We start from the raw sequence: 19,233 nt of genomic DNA, 5'->3' as shown, positions 1-19,233 counted from the left end.
ATTGGGAGGGAGACGATAGAAATCAGGAATGCTAATGAGTGGGGAAGAAAAAAAGGGATGGATGTGTGTTTATGATATTAGGGATTGGGGAAGAAGACGACAAATTACTAAGACAGCCTTAATCGCTTGGATGGTAAAGACCAAGATGACGAAGATGGTGACGGAACGGTAAGATTTGGGGGGAGACACCAGTGAGCACCGTTGCTTGACATGGTTATTGCTTCAGGAACGTCGTCCAACAGATCAACGGTTTTATCCAAGATTTTTTTCCCACTGTATGCCAGTGTCATTAAAGGGAGCAGGCGAGAGACCAAGTTTGAGTCTGTGTGCGGGAATCTCAATGGTTCCGTTTTGCGCACTCTTGTGACAAACCCAGCAGGGATGTTCACATCTAGAAGTGATGTGGAGCCACCTTAATAAATGCATCAAGATATATTCCCCAGTTAATGGATAACTCATATGTAGGCTAGCATCTTTTTCCATGAACTCTGTGCAAAAATCATACATACCCGTAATACTGTAAAGTAACATATCCCTTAACACCAGCGGCATCTTCATCGAACAGTCACGGGACGCTTTGGTCTGGTCTCGCGCAGCAACAACTTTGGACTGGGCAGGGGCAGGGGCAGGAAGAAAAGCAGAAGCGGAAACAGGAAGAGAAGCAGAAACAAAAGGAGCAGCAGACGCAGAAGCCGGTTCTTGTTGTCTACCTGATAGTTAATATATATATGATTTTGGTTGCTCTAGTGTAGTAGTTATCATACCTAGAAACCGCTCTCGACTTGCTGGATCTTCCGTAGTTATTCCAGCATTCCTGGAGGATATGGCGAGCTGCCCACTGGCCCTGGCAGACAGCAAAATCAATGCCCTGCTTTCGGAACATCCAAGTTCAAATGACCCGTATTTGAAAATTGTGTCTCCCCGTCGACCCATTTTACGATTCGATATCGCTGTTACTGATGACAGTTGCCGAGACGAGTTTACAGCATTTGCATTGGCTTCGCTGGAGGTTTCGGTACTGTAGATCGAATGGAAAATATTATGTTAAACCCATTTTTAAATCCAATTTGCTCGTCTATCATGAACCCATTTATCCTTTACCCTTTTGGTACGATGTTAGATCCTTGAAACACAGTAGCGAAGAAACCAAATGCCAAATACTGTTGATCGGTTTCAGGCATATTATATATATCGAAAGAATGTGTTTTGAAAAAGAGGCGCGCAACATTTTGTAGTTCGGCCGAAAACCAGACTTCCAAAGGTTCAGTTAACGGATCATTGATTATGATACTTCGTGCATATTTAAACACTTCAGCGCTTGTTTTCTATAGATAAAATCATTTACTACTGTTGTTAGCTTTGCGTTACTCTTGTTGATGTAATTTTTATTATATATACATACCACCCCTTCCGACTCCAAATAACATCGTATCATGATATATAGAGATGTAAGAGATGGACTGGGGTGGTCCATCCTTACATGCAGGGATAATAAAACCTGACAACTTTAGTTGTTGAGGTTTGATGCCCTGGTAGAGTGCATTCGAGTGCGCCCCCTTTGTTCTTGATTTCTAGCAATTCTGCCTCTGTGAAAACATTGATCCAGTTTTTGTCGCTCACATCCAAGATGAGTGGTTGCGAGGGACTAAAACAAAAGAAAATTATCAACTGACAATGGATGATTGTCTAACTCGAATTAATGTGATGATTTTTACTTACTGGTAGTAGTTGCAGCTCAACGCAAAGTCCATCACTTTTTCTTCCACTGACACTGGATCGGTGCCATCTTTCGCTGCTTGTGCTATGCTTGTTTCCAACTGCCAAAAATCTTTTGTTGCTCCGTGATTTCTGTTTTGAGGGTGGGCAAAGATGATGGCGTTGGTTGTTTTGGTGATTCTTGTACAGTACGCGTACAACTGCCCAAAATCTTCGATTGTCGCGCCCAAATGCATATACAGGTGCATGTTCGATGTGATTTCTTTCTAGGCCATACAACCGTTCAGCCCCGGTGCAAAATTGCTGGAGCAGCTTGTTTGCTTCTGCAATATCATCCACAGTAATCGATGGCTTGACCAACAAGTGGCATGCATCAACAAATGTCAGCCAGTTTTCGAGATATCTTCTGGGAAGCTGACCGTCGAGCATAAAAGGCGAGTATACAATGCACCCTGGTTTCTAATCGTCAGCGGTAATAACGAGGCGCCACTTTGATTTTTCGGTTCACGGTACAGTAACATAGCCAGGAGGAAGAACAATGACACTCCATCAGCGGGTGTACGAGTTGAAGCAGGTGTGGCAGTAGCAGTAGTGTTTGTAACTGTCAAATGACGATCTATGGCTTTCTATAATGCTCGCCCAGTCTTTTACACAAATAAAGTCAATGAATTAGTACTCTTTTATAAAGGCCAGAGCTTTGAAACGAAGTAGTGATACTTGCCAAGTCAATGTTGTTTGTAGTAGCAATTTTCTTTACGCGTCTGATAAACAAAGTTTTGGCTCGTCGTATGAAATCTTGTTCATTGAAAGTAGCGACGAGAAAGTCTTGGAAGTGATCCAGGATCACAGTCAGCTCAATTTGATTTGAGTGATTATTCTTATAATGAGCTTTAGAGATGTAAGAGATGGACGGGGGTGGTTTATGACATCCAAGATGTCTTTTATGTGATATGAAGCTTTGTTAATATGTATACATAGAACATATTTATTTGTTTCAGTTGTATTATTACTAGTGATTACCTTCATCTGAGGGTTCCATGGTAGCAGGTTGGCGAGTTTATCTGGTAATTAGACAAACAAGTAACTGCCAAAAGTTGAGCAGCAGGTACTTTACGATTTACGTAATATTTTTCAAGAAGAAATATATGATTCATTAACAACATGTGCTTCTCTTCATGGATTACTTAATAACATTCGACGACAACATGGCATATATATCGATTAATCACGTTTGTGTTCCTGGCGCAATTCTTGACTCGCACACTCAAAAAACTCTCATGGACTTTAGAGACCCCCCTTTTGCTGTGACAGTACCAATATCCATGCTACGATTCGAAAAAAGTCGCTATGTCTATGGAGAGAGCAACCACCGCATCAAGGCAATAACCGATCACAAGCCAACATACCTGACGATATGCACGATACACATCATATAACCGACAGTTTACCAGACGATAGTGATCAAGAGTCAACATCTTCTTGTTCGACGTCAGCATCACTCCAATGAACAAAGCATATCGAATATACCATGTTCCGACTCTTCAAACTTCAACTTCACAAATATTTATGCGCAGGATACCCAGCAGCAACCAGTATATTCGAGAATCCTAAAAGACATCTATCACTTCATGGCGCTAATCAAGATACCCAACGGCACGTTCTCGCAAAAGATTTCTCCCGGCAACTACGCAACGCTATCTTTGTTGTGCACCAAGAAGATCGGCAAAAAGTGGAGCAATATCTAGCGACCAAAACATCACATGGGAATACATGCTGAACACGAATCCATCTTGGGTTATGCGAAGAGTGAAACGTATCATCCCACCACCACACGAGCTCGGTCCTAAAGTCCAATATCTTTTCACTGAATACAGTAACCTAATTTGCACCAGAACTGGAAGGAAATTGTTTGATAATGATGCCCACCGTCAAGCCCAAAACATGCTCAAGGCAATATATGAAGGCCAAGTTTCCGATCATCCCGATATGCCGCTGTACTATAAAATTGGATACGACAAAAAAGCAAACCTTCCCCTTTATCGGCGTGCCCGTGGACTGGTTCGAAAAGAAAGCCAGAAGATAGTCATTTCAACCCATTCTGTTGTCTATGTTTATCGATCGTGTTTAATACGGATGTCAGTAAATAAAGTATGTCGTATTTGCCATCAAAAGCTTAAACGAAGATATTAAAAATGCCATAACGAAATAAAAGAAACTGTAGGCGAAATAATAGGAAAGCTCGCGAACGAAATGGTAAATCCCGTAAACCACAAATTTTTGAGCCCGTGTCCGGGATTGGATTCAAAATCCTGTATATAGACAAAACAACTAGTATATAGTTGCATATAATCACAGGGACACTATCATATAAATTTTTAGAATGAGAAAAGTGTGTCTGTACGTTATAAAGGAGAGTGATGATACGATGTGATATGGTGATAATATTGAATAGCTTTCCACAGGCATGTTTGGCACTCTCTATTGTATCCCATTTCCTATTTCTATAATGAGCTGTTATGGAATTAGAAGATGTACTTGAAGTGGGGCAAGAAGAGAAATGTTGGGAGCTGCATGTTACTGAGTGCAATATATATAAAAGACGCACGAAAAGAGAACACGTTATCAAGGTGCTTTGCATTTCAATCGCTCGGTTTGTATGACAAGTGCAACAAAAATCCCTATTACCCTTGATCTACACTATCTGATATATCTATCAGGAGTGTATAGACAAATGTCACAATAACTCATTAAGATTACAGCGAGGAGATCACATACAGCATCGGATTGCTTGTTACGAGTCAGCGTAGCTGCTTTGTCCTGTCGCCAGTTTGTCTATGGTAATAAAGTGTATAGAAAATCTACTAATCAGGTTTATACGTACTGACCAGCCAATGATCGAATTACGATACCAATTCTACCCCCCCCCAATGCAACAGAGGGATTGACTCGCAAATGAGCCAAATCGCCTTGCCTTTTCTAAGTTAAAAGTTTTGGTCCAGCAGAGATTTTATTATTAATCTCTTATCGTTGATGCAAACAAATCTCTTTCACACAGGCACACGCGATAAGAAAAGCTGCGATAACCAATTTATGTAAGGACGTTGGCATTCAGCGCAATTCGGTGACCAAATAGCGTCGATGGTGCACCAAACTGGCTACGTCGAAATAGATGAGCGGGCAATCGAGTTGCCTGTTGGTGAGTGGAGATTGGTTCCTGTTAAGCAAACATACCGTGTTACACATACCTTACATAGTAGAAGCAAAAATCCTCATAAAATTACTTTTATATATATGCAGCATTGAAAGAAACGGGATATCTTTCCATGAATTTAATGATGAGACATTATCGTACGTTTGCACCAAGGGTATGCGAATTAATGACATCTCACTCAATGAAGTGAACGACGTTCTGGATAAGTGGCCCACTAAATGTGAGGAATACAAGACATCGATGTGTTGGAGATATTTTGCAGCCCAGAAGCCTGCTACGTACACACATATGTATACAGATGAAGAGAGAGTGTGTCTAGATTGGTGTATACAATGTGCATGGTAAAGTAGAAACTTTACGGATCAGCTATTGATTGGTTCTCATTCCGAACCTTAAATTCCTTGATCATTTGAAGCTTTTGGTTTCAAAGTAGACTCGATGCTACTAAAAGCTCAGGTTGCTACTCATTTCATCATCTCATTTGTCATTTATAGGTACTTCGCTTCGGTCTCGTTCACTCAAAAACACTTGATCAACATGAACACGTACACAACGATCATCGTCATGACCACCCACACGCTCACGACCACACCCACGCTCACGACCACGACCACGCACACGCCCATGATCACGTCCACGATTCTTTTGCGCAACCGGCTGTTCCTTATCTTGATCAACATTATGAGCAGCATAGTCACGATCACCACCATACCCCTGGATACACTCATATTCCACATACTACTACAACTGCACATGGACACGACCATAGCCATGGACACGACCACAGCCATCATCACCACGATCAAGGACATGACCACCACGATCACGACCATCATCATCATCATCATCATCATAACCATCCGCACGTCCACGTACCTCCTCTCCCATCATGGTCTGAGATCTTTGCAAACTTGGCACCGATGCAAAAAACCATCTTTACGTGGTTCTTGATTCACATTACAATTGGCGCGTTGGTCTGGTGGGCAGGCACATCCAGAGATAGTTTGGGTAAGTTACTGCAGAGGACTTCTTTAAAACCTCCTGTCTCTCTTTCCGTGTGTATTATAATATATCGGGCGAGGGCAAGAGAAGAAAAAAGAAAGCTCAAAATCTGACTTGATGTCTCATTTGTTCTTTGAATAGAAAATGTTATTCGTGGAAGATTAAGAAGAATGACTGGCTTTATAATTAGGCGATCCATGTTTTCTGTTGCACAAGTTTCCACATGTGTTCTCGGACTCTTCTCGGCATGGGTGCTTCATATGTACTTTCAGGAGATTGTTGTTTATTATCAGTTGTTTGAAGATTTATTGATATATGTAAAAAATGTTGTATATGCTATAGTTGTTAATGAAAGGAATGGAAGAACGAAATACAAAGAAAAAATGATGTAAGATGATGATGGCATTAATAATACAGAAGTAAAAGAGACTAATTTGAGAATGCGGGTATATGTATATATATAATGCTGACTTTTGAGCCCTGATAGCTCGGATGTTATGAATAATTGTTGTCATTGTGTTTTGTGTTTTAAACCTTGGCGAAAAATTTACGATTCAATAAGAAACGGATGACGACTGCCGAGAGACCCGCAGCGACCGTCATAGCACCTGGGAATTGAACTGCTGCTGTCCATCCAAACTGTTTTTGAAGTTTACCTGACACCGGGGTACCCAATAAGTTGCCAAACATAGTCAAAAAGTATGAAAAGCTAACACCTTTTTGAATGTTCTCAATACCGACGATGTCAGCTACAACCGGAGGCATCAATGATACAAAAGCGCCGCCTGAAAGGCCGAAAAGAACGCAATAAGCGACAAAGGCACCGTAGGATGTAGCGAATTGCCAAACAACCATAGTAAATATGCCGGACAGCAATGTAAAAATGGCAATAGTATTGACACGACCATATCTGTCACCAAAGTATCTAACAAACGCCGAAATCAGATCTTGTAAGTAAAAGTTTATATATGCTATGAATGTAAAGGGAGATACCAACCCAAGACTGATTCGGCAAACTGCATTGGCAGCACTCATAATGGATACCAATGTTGAGCCGCTGGAGGCATCCACACCTATATGCGCCGCATAGGTAGGTGTCAAGAAAAATGGTGCAACGTAACCAAAGGGTACCAACAACGCAAAGAGAAGTAAGAACGCAAACGGCCAGCTTAACAGAGATCGATCAAAAACATTCCAAGGCTTCCCATTGGACGGAGCTGGCGGGTACCGAGACACCGCTAATGCTGTTGCAATACTTAGGAGACCAAAACCCATACCACCCATCGCCCGTAGCGCGTTTCGATAGCCAATAGTTGTGATCAAGGATTGAGCCATAGGAGAAATACATACGCCACCGATACCAGAGCCAGAAACCGCTAGGCCTGTTGCTAAGGCTCTGTTTTTGATAAACCATTGTGAAGCTAATCAAGGGAAAGATACAGCTGAGTTTTACTCTTTCGATAGTATTTTCTGTTTTGCTTTGTTGTAGATGACCATAACTTACGTAAGGTAATGGATGGCGAGAACACAAATGAACCTCCAAGACCAAAGAGGATACCTTGTGACAGATACAAATGCCACAGTTGGGTAGCAAAACTAGCAAGAATGAGACCAAGGGGCGCCAGGACAGCGCCTATGGCCATACAACGACGGTTTCCCAGACGGCACATCAAGGGAGCGATAAATAAACCGGTCGAAAGCAACATGGCGTTAGCAGCCGTGCCGACGAATGCAATACGAAACTCGTCCGTTTGATCGGCATAGATTTCAAGATAGCTGAATGATTACAAAACATGTTTATGAGTCATCAAGACAGAGCAGAAAAAAGAGAAACATGCGAGCAAAAAAAAAAGAGAACTCAGAAAGAAACAATAGAATCTTACAGTCGTTGGAAATTGCCCCAGCTGAATACCGTGCCAAAGACCTATGATTTAAAAAGCAGTATCATGGATGAGTAAACAGTGTCCGCCTAAAATTACAATGATTTGCATCGGTAACGTACGAAAAAGTTTACGAGAAAGGTTCCAACGACTGCAAACCAGCCCGGGTTTTTTATTCCTTCGGTGCCATAGTACTCGCCGATGGTCTTGACCACCGGAAGCTGTCCCTCTGGATCGGCAGTGGCCGTTTTAAGGGAATCTTCGCGACCACGCTGGCTCTTATAAGTCTGATTGGTTCTAGTCTTTGACAATGTATGTGTGATTTCAGGAAGGGACGCCAATGTAGGGAATGGTGCGCATTCGACGAGGCCGGGATAGGATTCCTCTTCGATAATTTGATCTGCGGGGAAAGGCTGCTGTTGTCCCAGGGATGATACATTCTTTTCCTCGTCACAGGTGGCCATTTTCTTTATTTCGTCTTGATATACATTTGAAGTCAAGGTAACTTCGTTTTGGCTATGCACCGACGCATTATCATGTGCAGGCTGCATGGTGACAAAAGAGAAGGTGTTGTTCGTGAAGAAGGGAAAAAGAAGGGCAGCTTTTTATTCGTGTATTTGTTATAGATCAGAGAATTCGGAACCAAAAAAAAATCGGAGAGAGAAAGAAGGCCATCAGTAAGGGAAAACTTTGTCCCTCTTCCGGCCTTTCAAAGCATGGCTCCCAGCTAAAGTAAGGTTATCCTCTAGATCAGTTTTCTTGGGGAATCAATGCGCCGAAATGCCATAACAAACAGATCATGTTTGGCAAATTATAATCCTTCTTGGTATCAGCACTACCATCATCGTATCTCGTGGAAGATGGAACTTATTTGCATGTAGTGCGGCTGGAAATGCCCAACCTTTTTTTTGTACACCATGCCATGGACGGTCCATTGAATCACATAATAGTACACTCCGACACAAAGAGTTTTCACCAAGTTTCAACATTCTAAAAATGCCTCTGTTGCAAATCTGCTAGTCAAAGTTTTTCATCGCCGCTCTTGGCAAAAGTCTATCGTGCTCGATTCAGCGGCAACACGAGCTGCCCCTTTAAGTTTCAACTGATTATAGTGTGCATTTTTTTCTTTTTCTTTCCAGTAAATCAATTTGATCCGAGCTTTCGGTGATGAAGATTGTCTACACATGATTGCTTTTATTATTGCTGCTGCTTGATGCTGAATGATTTTATATACAGGTTATAATTCGATGATTGGGGTGCAGGCTATTATCAAAGTTGACTAGCTATTGTACCAGAGACTATATGCTTGATGATATGGGATGACAGTGGTTTTGATGTAATATACTAATTATTTTATAGGGCTTGCAGATCGTAGTTCGTCGAGTTTCATTGCATTGATATCGGCAAGAATATCTTCACGATTGGATGCAATTCGATCTGATAAGTGATGGTTAGCGTCACGATGCAAAGATTCATCAGCGCGTACAGCTAGTACAACATCGCGGATGGATGCATGTGGGTGAAGGTTATAATCTATACAGGATATACGTTGATACAATTCATCAAAAATCATCATGAGTCTCCAGATGCAGAAATAAAGGGGTTATTCTTTACTTGTGCAACCTACCAATCGCGATCGGAGGAGCCGGGCCGTTCGGCAGGAGACCCGCATCAATATCGTCCAAAAAGTGGGTATACGAAACTACGGCTTCTTCTTCCAGATAGCCACACTATAATGATTGTAAGGGAACGAAGAGTAAGTCTTCCATTAGTACATAGTGAAGAGTAGCAGTAGTTGATAATAATAGTACGACTCGACATACCATACGGTGGGCTGTCTTGGGCGAGAACACGTAAAGCCAGAAATAGCTGTTGAAAAAGACGCCTTGGGCACCCAAAATAAGCAATCGGTTCCACAAGCTTGGCTGCAAGCATTTCATCCAGGTCATCAAGTGCATTCGTTCGTTTTCCGCCTCGTGGAGCAAGTGGATGATCCAGCCGTTGTCTTCAGATAAGTTCCGCAGTGATCGCATATGTCTTAGCATGCCACCGACCATGCCTGGAACTATAGATACGTTTGTTCTATTAGCAAGAGCTAGCCCCTTGACTGTCATGGAAGCAAGTCAAGATCAACGAATGTGTACCTGCAGCAATGGTTTCGAGCATGACAGCACGCATGTAGTGGTCGCGACCAAAGTATGTGTCGGGCAAAAGACGGAGCGTCTTGACCATGCGATAGGCAAACTTGTCACTCAGTGTCTCCGGAACATGGTGCTTGGCCTTGTCGATATCCATTTTCTCGAGATCGTCGGTTGTGAGTTTGTTGGAACCAAGGAACTCATCGCGCATAGGCGCTGGTCGTGTTGCCTGAAGCTCACGAAGCAGATCCTTGGGAATCTTCTGAGCGGCAGTGTGTGTGCTCCGAATAGCAAGGGATGTGAGCTGCTGCTTAAACAGCGGTTGCTGATGTGATAAAAGCTTAAGCATGCTTATTAGTAGGTAAAGCTGGGGTAAGTTGTTGTGCAATGTGGGGGCTGGGTGGACAGGACACAGAGTTGCATATTTATATTGTACAGAAAGCACCAATTAGGCAAAAGCCGGGCGGAACTTGTCGGTTGGCCCTGGCGAATCATAGTAGCACAGACCCTTCCAGAAGAATCATTTTTGGAAATTGCTTTGATTCCGGGAACCCTCTTCTCTCTCACACTTCAAGCCACCATCATGAGATAACATGCTAGTTGCAATCGTAGTAGCATCAATAGTGCTTCCACCTCTTCATTCTTCCTGAATAATATAAATAAGACAGCCGTAATAGAGGTCATACAAGCAAATTTGCCATGCGAAGGAAACGGGAAATCGTAAAGCCATTTCCGAGAGTAAATTTTTGAGTCATGGTTTTAGCCGAAACCAGCCGTAAGTGATGATCCGCATCCACGTAATCTGCTTCGCATGCATATTTGGCATAAGAATAATTCGATAGGTTCCACACAATAAGATTAAAGGTCCAAAATGTGCTGTACACCATAATATGCCCGCCTCCCACATGTCAAGCAAGGCCCTACATGTCAAGCAAGGCAAAATGTCAGTATATATAAGTACTCAAATAAAGCAGTAACGTCATTTTGAAAGGCACGACTTGACGTCATGTGATACATCATTGACTATCAATATTCCGTTTCACTATTCCGGAAACTGTTGATTTTTCGTCGCACAAGTTACGTAGCATTAAAAGCAAAGGACTGCTGTATAGTAAATCAAATCATACTAAGCTAGCTACAGGAGCAAATATCATCGAAGTACACTGTCTCCCATATTTTTTTGAACAGCCAGCCGCTTCAAAGTGATATTTATTATTTCTCCTTGTAGAAATGTGGTCTTCGTACATATATACATTTAACTACGAGGTGATGATGAGCCCAATTTTTGTGGTAGCTATTAAGCTGGTCGAGAGTGTTTGTGTATATGTTTGCTGTGGAATTTGAGCAGTCTCCTCCTCCAAACAGCACCGGTGGCGATGGCAACTGTGTTGACCGTGTTAACTTTCTAGATCCCAAATTGAAGGTGATGAAGGAAACATTTCGAGGCCCTAAAAGTGCAAGTATCACAAACTTATGGCTTGCTAGCCCAAGGTAATTGACAGTTACTTACTTTTTCTTTTGTAGACAGTGGCCCCTCGTTAAAATGAACGCAAAAAAAAAGGGGGATTTCTGAGGAAGTCTTGGGAGGTTGAACTTGTTGATGAGAGCTGAAAAAAGTAGTAAGGGTGCATAGGCTAAGGAACGATCAAAGTCACCTAATCCTATCGCCTGTCAAGTGTAAATCACCCATATGGAAATAGCCGAGGTACAATGAAAAAGCGATGGCAAAATAGGAATTTTGTGGCACCCTGCTCAATCTCTTGATTTCTCGTTTTCCCAATATCAGACCTAACTACTATCTAGAGAATCGCTTTTTGTTAGTAATGCTAGAAGAGCTTCCTGTAGAAAAGTTACAGTGCTAGCATATACCGTTCTCAGTCTGGGAGTAGTGGCTGTGATACATAATGAATCTGCGATTTACTACGTGGATCCCTACCATGTACAGCAGCACATTACATAGCTTTTAAAGCTCGTCTCCAGCGCAGTATTACAGTATATGGTTACAGATACTGTAAAGACCCCATATTCTACATACATAAACATAAAGTAATATCGCACTCGATGTGGTAATTTTTTTTAACTTACTAAATATGTTAATGGCGCGTATATATAATGTGTAAGCATCAAGAGTGGCAACACGGAGATGGTGTATACACAATCGTCCTCCCGTTTAGCTTGGTGTAGTGCACGGCTAGTATGTATATCAGCTTCCATTGTGGCAGCAATAGACTAGAATGTTTACGTTCTCTCCATACAGACGGTCTGTTTTTGAAATTTGCGTAACGGTTACTAACTAGCACCCTCGTATCTACTTAACAGAAGCATTTGGACTTAGGGCATATATCGCACCTTTAAATTATTGTTGTCTATCATAATAATTGTTTCTTACTTGTCGAGATTATTGTGAGATCTGCTATACTGGGTACTTATGAGATGCTTTACTTTAAGGGGTGGGGGCGACGTCGATCTTTTCTATCCTTGCATAACGTATGTGGGATAAGGAGGTAAATTTCTGTCAGATGTGCATATTACAGTCTAGCATGCATTGATAACTACGCGCAATGGTGTTAACAAGTGGAAGGCAGCGATCGACCAATGCACAGATTATGTACTAATGTTGACTCAGGACGACAAGGAAGATGATTCTCGGATAGAATGCGTATCATGGATACCGATAATGACGAGAAGCAACAGGCTTCCAATATATATATATATATAAGTGTGTCAAAGAAAATTTTTTACGTAACTATCTGTGTATACAAGGTACAATGATCGGGTAGGAGAAAATAACCATTGCGCCTATAAATTCTCATTTGGGCAGGAAAATAGTACGTAAACCTTATATCTATATTATTAGTATTGGATCTTGATAGTAGACAGGGGAAAAAGAAGCTCATATTACTTTCCACTGTTGCATTACTGGCAGTATTTCATGCGTATGATCTTAGTATGGGACATGACCCTTTTTCCTCTTCAACATATTGCTCTAAGGAAAAGGGGCTTGATGGGAGGCCAGAGAGTGTATCGATGAGACGATTTATCAAGAATGGGGTCTAGTATCCCTGAATTATACACTGTCAATAAAAATGTCCCGCAGGTCGAACTTACAATGCATATTGCTATGATCGAGATGAATAGTAGTAATATTACAATATTCATTGTACAAAGTGCAGATCCCAGCCCTGTGCTATCAGGAAGCTGCGGTTGTTTTAATTAAAAGTCATCTCCCTTTCACAGCATTACAGTTGACTTAAATCGACGCCCCTATAGTATCGAGTCAATAACTCTAACTAACTTGTTGATTAAAAAACGAAAAACCGTATAGCCAAACCCTGTTTTTTAGGTATATATATATAATATCACTTGCAAAGTAGGGTTAGTAATACTAGCACACTAAACTTGTAGATCCTTCCTTTTCACTCCCCAACCATTTTTACCGTTAAAGTATTTATGATTGTCTTTTTAAATAAAGTGTACAGTGATGCCGAGTAAAACCCGTCGTGGGTACTTTATAGTAGCATGGTATGATAAGTGTATGTAATGATCATTTTACTGTTCATTGATACAACATCCTTCAACAGCACAGCAACAAAGAGAAAGTGCTATCTACACTGTCTCGCCATCTAATTTTGTTTGATAGATCCATTGAATTAAAAGCAAAGTGGATAGTATATAATGAGCTTACATGTTGGTTAAAACTTTCCATACATGTTCCGATAAAAAAGGACGGGGATCTTTTGTTTTGTTTGCTTCATCTATATTATGGTGCTGCTGATACTAGCAGGTGTGTAGATATTTATTCCCTATGTGCCGTGCGCATGTTGGCTTTTTTCTCGTCTCTCGCTCGGGATAACTCCTTGTTTTAAGGAGGCGTGCTCAGCAAGCAGTTTAAGTTTATTGGCTAATATGAAAACACAAGAATCAAATCGAAACAAGTTTGGCTTAACCATAATTAGAATATCAAAAGATGTTCAAACCAGGCCAATGAATTTTTTTTCTTGGGGGAGAATTGAATAGGTGGTTGCAGCTATTTTTCTTTGAGAGGTTGCGTATGTGGGTCGCTTTAAAACAAGTGTGTTATTACTGTACTGGAGGAGAATAGCGCGTATTAGGAACCGAAACACACAGATGACGGGAAAGCTCTCGTTATTCTTCCTCTTACTCCCGGCTACAAATTTTATTCGTAAAACTTACAGATATGTACATCTATGCATGAAATAAGAGCTGAGCACATCACATGATATTACATTGAGTAATAACCCACAGTTTCCCAGCTATGATTATTGGGAGCACCATAAAAATTGTTAATACATGTCCAACAGCTTTTACCTTGGAAGACACTACATATGAGGAAGAAGATAGTAACTTTCAAGTCTTATTATTGTGCTTGAAAGCTGAGGTCGCGTTCACACATTTTCAAGTTTTCAAGAGCCTGTTTGTTAGAAAGTTGCTTTGCTGTTATAGTGTACTCTTGTAAAATGATGCAATTGTACTGCTTAGAATCCACTGTGCATGTAATGAACATCCCATTTGAAAGTTGCTCTATTACATACCAGTGATTGCACACGTTCATCTCGAACAGTTCTCTTGCACAGTCGCAACCCGTGATGTTTTTAGCTGCTACATGACTACATAGATGCGTAGTTGAGACTTCATTTAACCGCCATCATGCTTGAAGATCTGTATAGTATCATATGCACGGTTTAGTTAAGAGAGCAAACGCTACTGCGGATGCATTTGGCCAGTGTCTCACTACGCATGTATGCAGCTATTGCATTCTAGACGGATATATCAAAATATGATATGTCACCGTAATTTACATCTGAGCAATCAAATTTAATGATAAATTTATCAATTGTATGACATACTTGGAGCTGCTTCAAACGTTGAAAAGAGGTTTTGACGGATGACATATGCTCAATGAAAGCATAACAAACATTGGCTTTCCTAAAAACCGCTTGGCATCTATGCAACCTAAAAGCGATCGTTATTGTCCTTTTGCGCCCTAAAAAACGGATTAATAAGTTCTACACCGCCTACCGGGCGCTAGGAATACAATAGCATGCAGTTTTGGCTTACTTTTGCTCGGGTCATGGTCATTTTTGGAAGTTCGCGATGGCAACAAAAAAGCCAAACACTCTGTGGCGCTGAGTATGACTAGCTTCTCCGCGGCTTGTTTCCAATTGTAGAATAGGTTGCTATTTATTACGGTTAACATTGACTGTTTTATTTAACGACTGTTTGAACGCTGTGCTCGTTGTCGCAATTTCGCTCGGGTCACATCAGGGGAGGATGAAGATGAAAAAAGACACTGTGTGAGTAAACAGGGAAAAAGGCTGTGGTGGGTGGTGAATTGATACAATGAATTGGTGAATATAGAATGGCAGAGTGAATAGAAGAAGAGAGAAAACAGTGGAGGGTGGGATACAAGAACAGTAAGGATACTTAGTCGGATTCGTGAGACAGAGGAGTATCAATCCATTTGAGTATTGCACTGCCAGGCTTGAGTAAAATGTAAAATTACTAACGCAAAGCTGGTAATGCAAAATCACTGGCCAGGCAACGCAAAATCTTTGGAGAAATCTAGTTTATGAGCTTCATTATGAAGAGGTTTTATGGAAAGTGGGTAACACCCCAGGGGAGGACAAAGAAGAGTACGTGTTCTAATAATCCCCTGGTGCTAAATATGATAATACCGTTATTCCATTACTCTGTTCCTTTTAGGCTGCGTACAAATGGTCCTTTTTTCATTATTCTGAAGGGAAAAAAAGGTTGTAAAGCAGCCCTGCGTAAAATGTAATTACTTGAAATTTCAAGGGAACAGTTCCAGCTAGTACATACTACAACAGTTCGATGAAAAGGAACAAGCGATCGACAGGTCGCCTTTTTGGCCACAAAGAATCGAGCAATGCATGTAATAACTTACTGGGAGAATGAGGATGTCTCTCTCTTTTCCCTCATCTCCCGGGTGAAGCAACTCATGTATATACTTTTGTATGATTGGATAGCCCATTTATCATCTTATTGAAGCATGGATGCCAAGGATATATTGAGAGTTACAGGTGCTACTACTACGCATTAACCATAAAATAAGAGAGGAAGAAATATAAAGAGGAGTTAGGAGACACCCCGTGGTTTCTCCTGGGGCTCGTGATGGGGGGTGGGAAAGAAGATGGTGCAGTGGAAGTAGAAGAGAAGAGCAAATACAAAATACAGGGGAATCGGGTATTCCCCCGGTCAAGATGAGGCCATCATTATGAAAGCAGCCAGCTGGACGATCACAGATTTCCAAAAACAGCCAAAGTCAAAATGCCTTGTCGATCCTCAATGCGCGCGTGCTAGACTAAGCTTGGGGGAGGAACATACTAGGAAGAAGCAGATAAAATAGAAGAGTGTGGAAATTTCAAACTCTATCATATACTGTAAACAGAATTAGCAGTGTAGTTACTTGCTATTTTCAATCTTGTTTCCCATCCCCGGACTTGAACCCTTTCTCGATGTATTATATATCTCACAGCTTTGAACCTGTATGTGCTTTTATGAAAGGAAAACCCGTGCATATGGCGGCGTTGACGTACTCCAAGACCAGCAATACAAAAATTAGGACCAAGAAGAAGAACTAGGTAGTGTTGCGCTTGCATGAGACTTGGCATATTCTTTTCTCCTTACTATCCCGAAACCTCCCAACATATAAAGAAATCGACCCCCCTGAATTCTCGATTTCGCCACCGGCTCTTGTCATAATAAAGGCGGTTCCAAAAATAACGATCTCCGCGCATAAGCTTCAGCAGCAGCAGACTGCTGCTGCTGTGTCTTTTGCTGCGCGTTTCTCCAACTCATCGGAACTTTTGCGACGATCACTGTTTGGTCTCGTTTAGAATCAACCTAGCGGGTCGATCCCGACGCGGGCTAACAGAGACTACTAAGTGGCAGCTTTCGACAGCCTATTCAATAAGCACCGTCTAAGAGAGATAAACGAGCAAATAACAAATTGAAGATCAGTAGATCGTCAGGGCCCATGGATACACTGAAATAAATCATTCAACATATTATTTGTTATGGGGAGTCGAGTGGCAACCCCAGACCTCGGTTCTGTTTTCGGGGAAGAAAGGAGATAGCAAAAGAAGTGTTAGAATCAACCAAGAATAGCAGTGCACAGACAACTCTCTATAGCTATTATTCAATATGTCGCCAAGGAAACAAAAACCAGCATAAGTAATAACTTGGCGCTGTAATAATCATCCGGCCAGATCACGGAGATGGAAGTGCAATGTGCATTTTTATCTCTCTCTTAAAAAAGTGCGAGGAAAAGGTTGATTGATTGGTGATCCTTATTGTATACTCAAAAGAACAAAACCTAACACGTTCAATTGCCTTAATCGTATTATGCAGGGTGAAAGAGAGAAAGAGAGAATTATTGCATTGCACAAGTCCACGTTTTTTCTTCTTCTTGCTCTTTAACCGCATCTGTGCGTATTAAACTGACGACTTCAGACTGGTAGCCTTCCCTAACGGGGATAAGAAGGGTTGTTATAAATACCTTGGACTTTCTACGTTCCTTTATTTTTGTTCGCTATAGTTCATCTCAACTACTACTTTGCATTCATTTCTCTATTACTTACTGATCAAGTACCAATAACAATGGAATCCCCTCTTTCAATTAAAGACGCCAGCGGCAGACAGATCAGTCTTTTAAACAACAGTACCTATTCTTCACCTTCATCGCCACCACCTCCTCCTCCCGCTCCATCTACCGACTTCTTACGCGCTACTGCTAGTCGCCAATCTTCGACTGGGCGACGCAAGTACCACTGTACAGAGCCAGGATGCAACAAGAGCTTCACTACTAGGTAGATATACTGCAGATATCAATACAACCAGTGCGTGACATATTTACTTACATATCATTTATTTCTTTAGTGGGCACTTAGCACGGCATAATCGTATCCATACAGGCGAAAAGAACTTTCACTGTCTTTATCCGGGCTGTCCTTCTCGTTTCTCTCGCCAAGACAACATGATGCAGCATTACCGCACCCATCTCTCGCCGAAATCGAGACGTAACCATCAATTGACTCGAAATATCAAGCAGCACCAACTATCACGGCCTTGCTTCGAGCCTTATCCATCGGTGATTTCGCCATTAAACTCGCCTCTCGACGAGCAGCCGGCTGTTTTGCCTCAGCTGATGTGCTCGCCTTCGCCCTCATCACCGACAAGCATGAAGCTTCAGCCGCTCGAGCCATCCACCGACAAAAGTCCTCCACTGTACGCTTCTTCGGCTTTTTTATGCCCGACCCCTCCTCTTTCTCCACCGCACCATCAGCAACTTCCACCTCTGAGCCACCGACCTGCTGACTCCTTCTTCCCTTACGTCAGTATCATGAGCTAAAAAAGGCACACTTCTCCTCCAGCATCACCGCAATACTTTTGTCCTAGTATCCATCAGCCCGTACACTCGTTTTGAACAGAAAAAATTCCAAAACAAAAAAAGCAACCACTCAGCACGCTCATTATGATGTATTCCTTGTATTTTAGTTTCCATGTTTTATACTGTTTCTATTCTCCTCTGCTTTATCATTTCTTCATTAGCCACACACTGTAAACAGCTCAACCCCATCAACACACACACACACACACACATATTCGTTCATTGTATGCAAATTTTCTTCATGCTTTCTCTCTTTTTTCCTCATTCACAGCTCGCTATGTTTATATTTTCCGCACCACTTCTTCCTACTCTCGGGTTAACTCTTTTTTCGTTTAACATCATGTACAAATTTCTTTCATGGTTCCTCCCTCCCTCTCTCTCTCTCTTTCGCTCATTTTTTGTTAGTTCCAAATAAATGAACAGGTTTAAGACAGCACAGCAAAACCAATTTGACATGAGCAAAAACAAATTGAAGTAAAAAGGTAAAAAACAAATAGACAATGTTCCGCAATCTCGGTTAAGGAGTAGGAGTTTGTTACGTTGTGCATGTAGGGAGATATTGACAAATGAGTAATGATGCGTAAAGAATAAATAATTAGATCGAGATTATTTTTGACAAAGTTGGGCCGGAGTTGAAATAGGAAGCAAAGGGGAGCAAATGGTTTCGGGGATGATGGTGGTGCAGAGAACACAGAAAGCAAGAGGGGGGCTATTCTTCCACTGCTACTAACTACCATGATGCTGCGCATAGGAGGGTAAACAGAGAAGGAGTTGGAATAGTGGATGAGTGGTACAGTAGCAATAGCAGAGACAAGGGATAGATAGATGGATAGATGGGTAGCTGGATAGCTGGAA

At 41.6% G+C, this 19,233-nt stretch overlaps 4 protein-coding genes across 4 annotated transcripts; 1 reads left to right on the top strand and 3 right to left on the bottom strand.

The window, feature by feature from the left end:
* Positions 1–107: 107 nt before the first annotated feature.
* On the bottom strand, positions 108–2,145 carry BDB00DRAFT_932686 (uncharacterized protein; the record flags this gene model as incomplete). The annotated part of the gene is made up of 7 exons (XM_053129092.1): positions 108–412; positions 510–710; positions 765–1,018; positions 1,102–1,325; positions 1,504–1,645; positions 1,720–1,896; positions 1,994–2,145. The coding sequence occupies 7 exons, from the start codon at positions 2,143–2,145 to the stop codon at positions 108–110; spliced, it is 1,455 nt and encodes a 484-aa protein (XP_052974750.1).
* A 4,244-nt stretch (positions 2,146–6,389) lies between these two features.
* Positions 6,390–8,483, bottom strand: BDB00DRAFT_39897 (major facilitator superfamily domain-containing protein). Its single transcript, XM_053117239.1, has 4 exons — positions 7,932–8,483; positions 7,813–7,853; positions 7,434–7,705; positions 6,390–7,350 (listed from the first exon to the last, which is right to left on the bottom strand). The coding sequence occupies exons 1-4, from the start codon at positions 8,358–8,360 to the stop codon at positions 6,458–6,460; spliced, it is 1,635 nt and encodes a 544-aa protein (XP_052974749.1). The 5' UTR covers positions 8,361–8,483; the 3' UTR covers positions 6,390–6,457.
* A 494-nt stretch (positions 8,484–8,977) lies between these two features.
* Positions 8,978–10,372, bottom strand: BDB00DRAFT_39968 (alternative oxidase-domain-containing protein). Its single transcript, XM_053117240.1, has 4 exons — positions 9,954–10,372; positions 9,633–9,874; positions 9,437–9,539; positions 8,978–9,342 (listed from the first exon to the last, which is right to left on the bottom strand). The coding sequence occupies exons 1-4, from the start codon at positions 10,294–10,296 to the stop codon at positions 9,158–9,160; spliced, it is 873 nt and encodes a 290-aa protein (XP_052974748.1). The 5' UTR covers positions 10,297–10,372; the 3' UTR covers positions 8,978–9,157.
* A 7,050-nt stretch (positions 10,373–17,422) lies between these two features.
* Positions 17,423–18,814, top strand: BDB00DRAFT_982325 (uncharacterized protein). Its single transcript, XM_053129991.1, has 2 exons — positions 17,423–17,797; positions 17,868–18,814. Exons 1-2 carry the CDS (start codon positions 17,589–17,591, stop codon positions 18,337–18,339), a joined length of 681 nt encoding a protein of 226 aa, XP_052974747.1. The 5' UTR covers positions 17,423–17,588; the 3' UTR covers positions 18,340–18,814.
* The last annotated feature ends 419 nt before the right edge of the window (positions 18,815–19,233 follow it).

Source organism: Zychaea mexicana (genome assembly GCF_025766255.1).
Source record: "Zychaea mexicana strain RSA 1403 chromosome Unknown BDB00scaffold_107, whole genome shotgun sequence".
Lineage (NCBI taxonomy): Eukaryota > Fungi > Mucoromycota > Mucoromycetes > Mucorales > Lichtheimiaceae > Zychaea > Zychaea mexicana.
The sequence above is the reverse complement of the archived record's forward strand: the minus strand, read 5'-3'. Positions and strand labels throughout refer to the sequence as shown.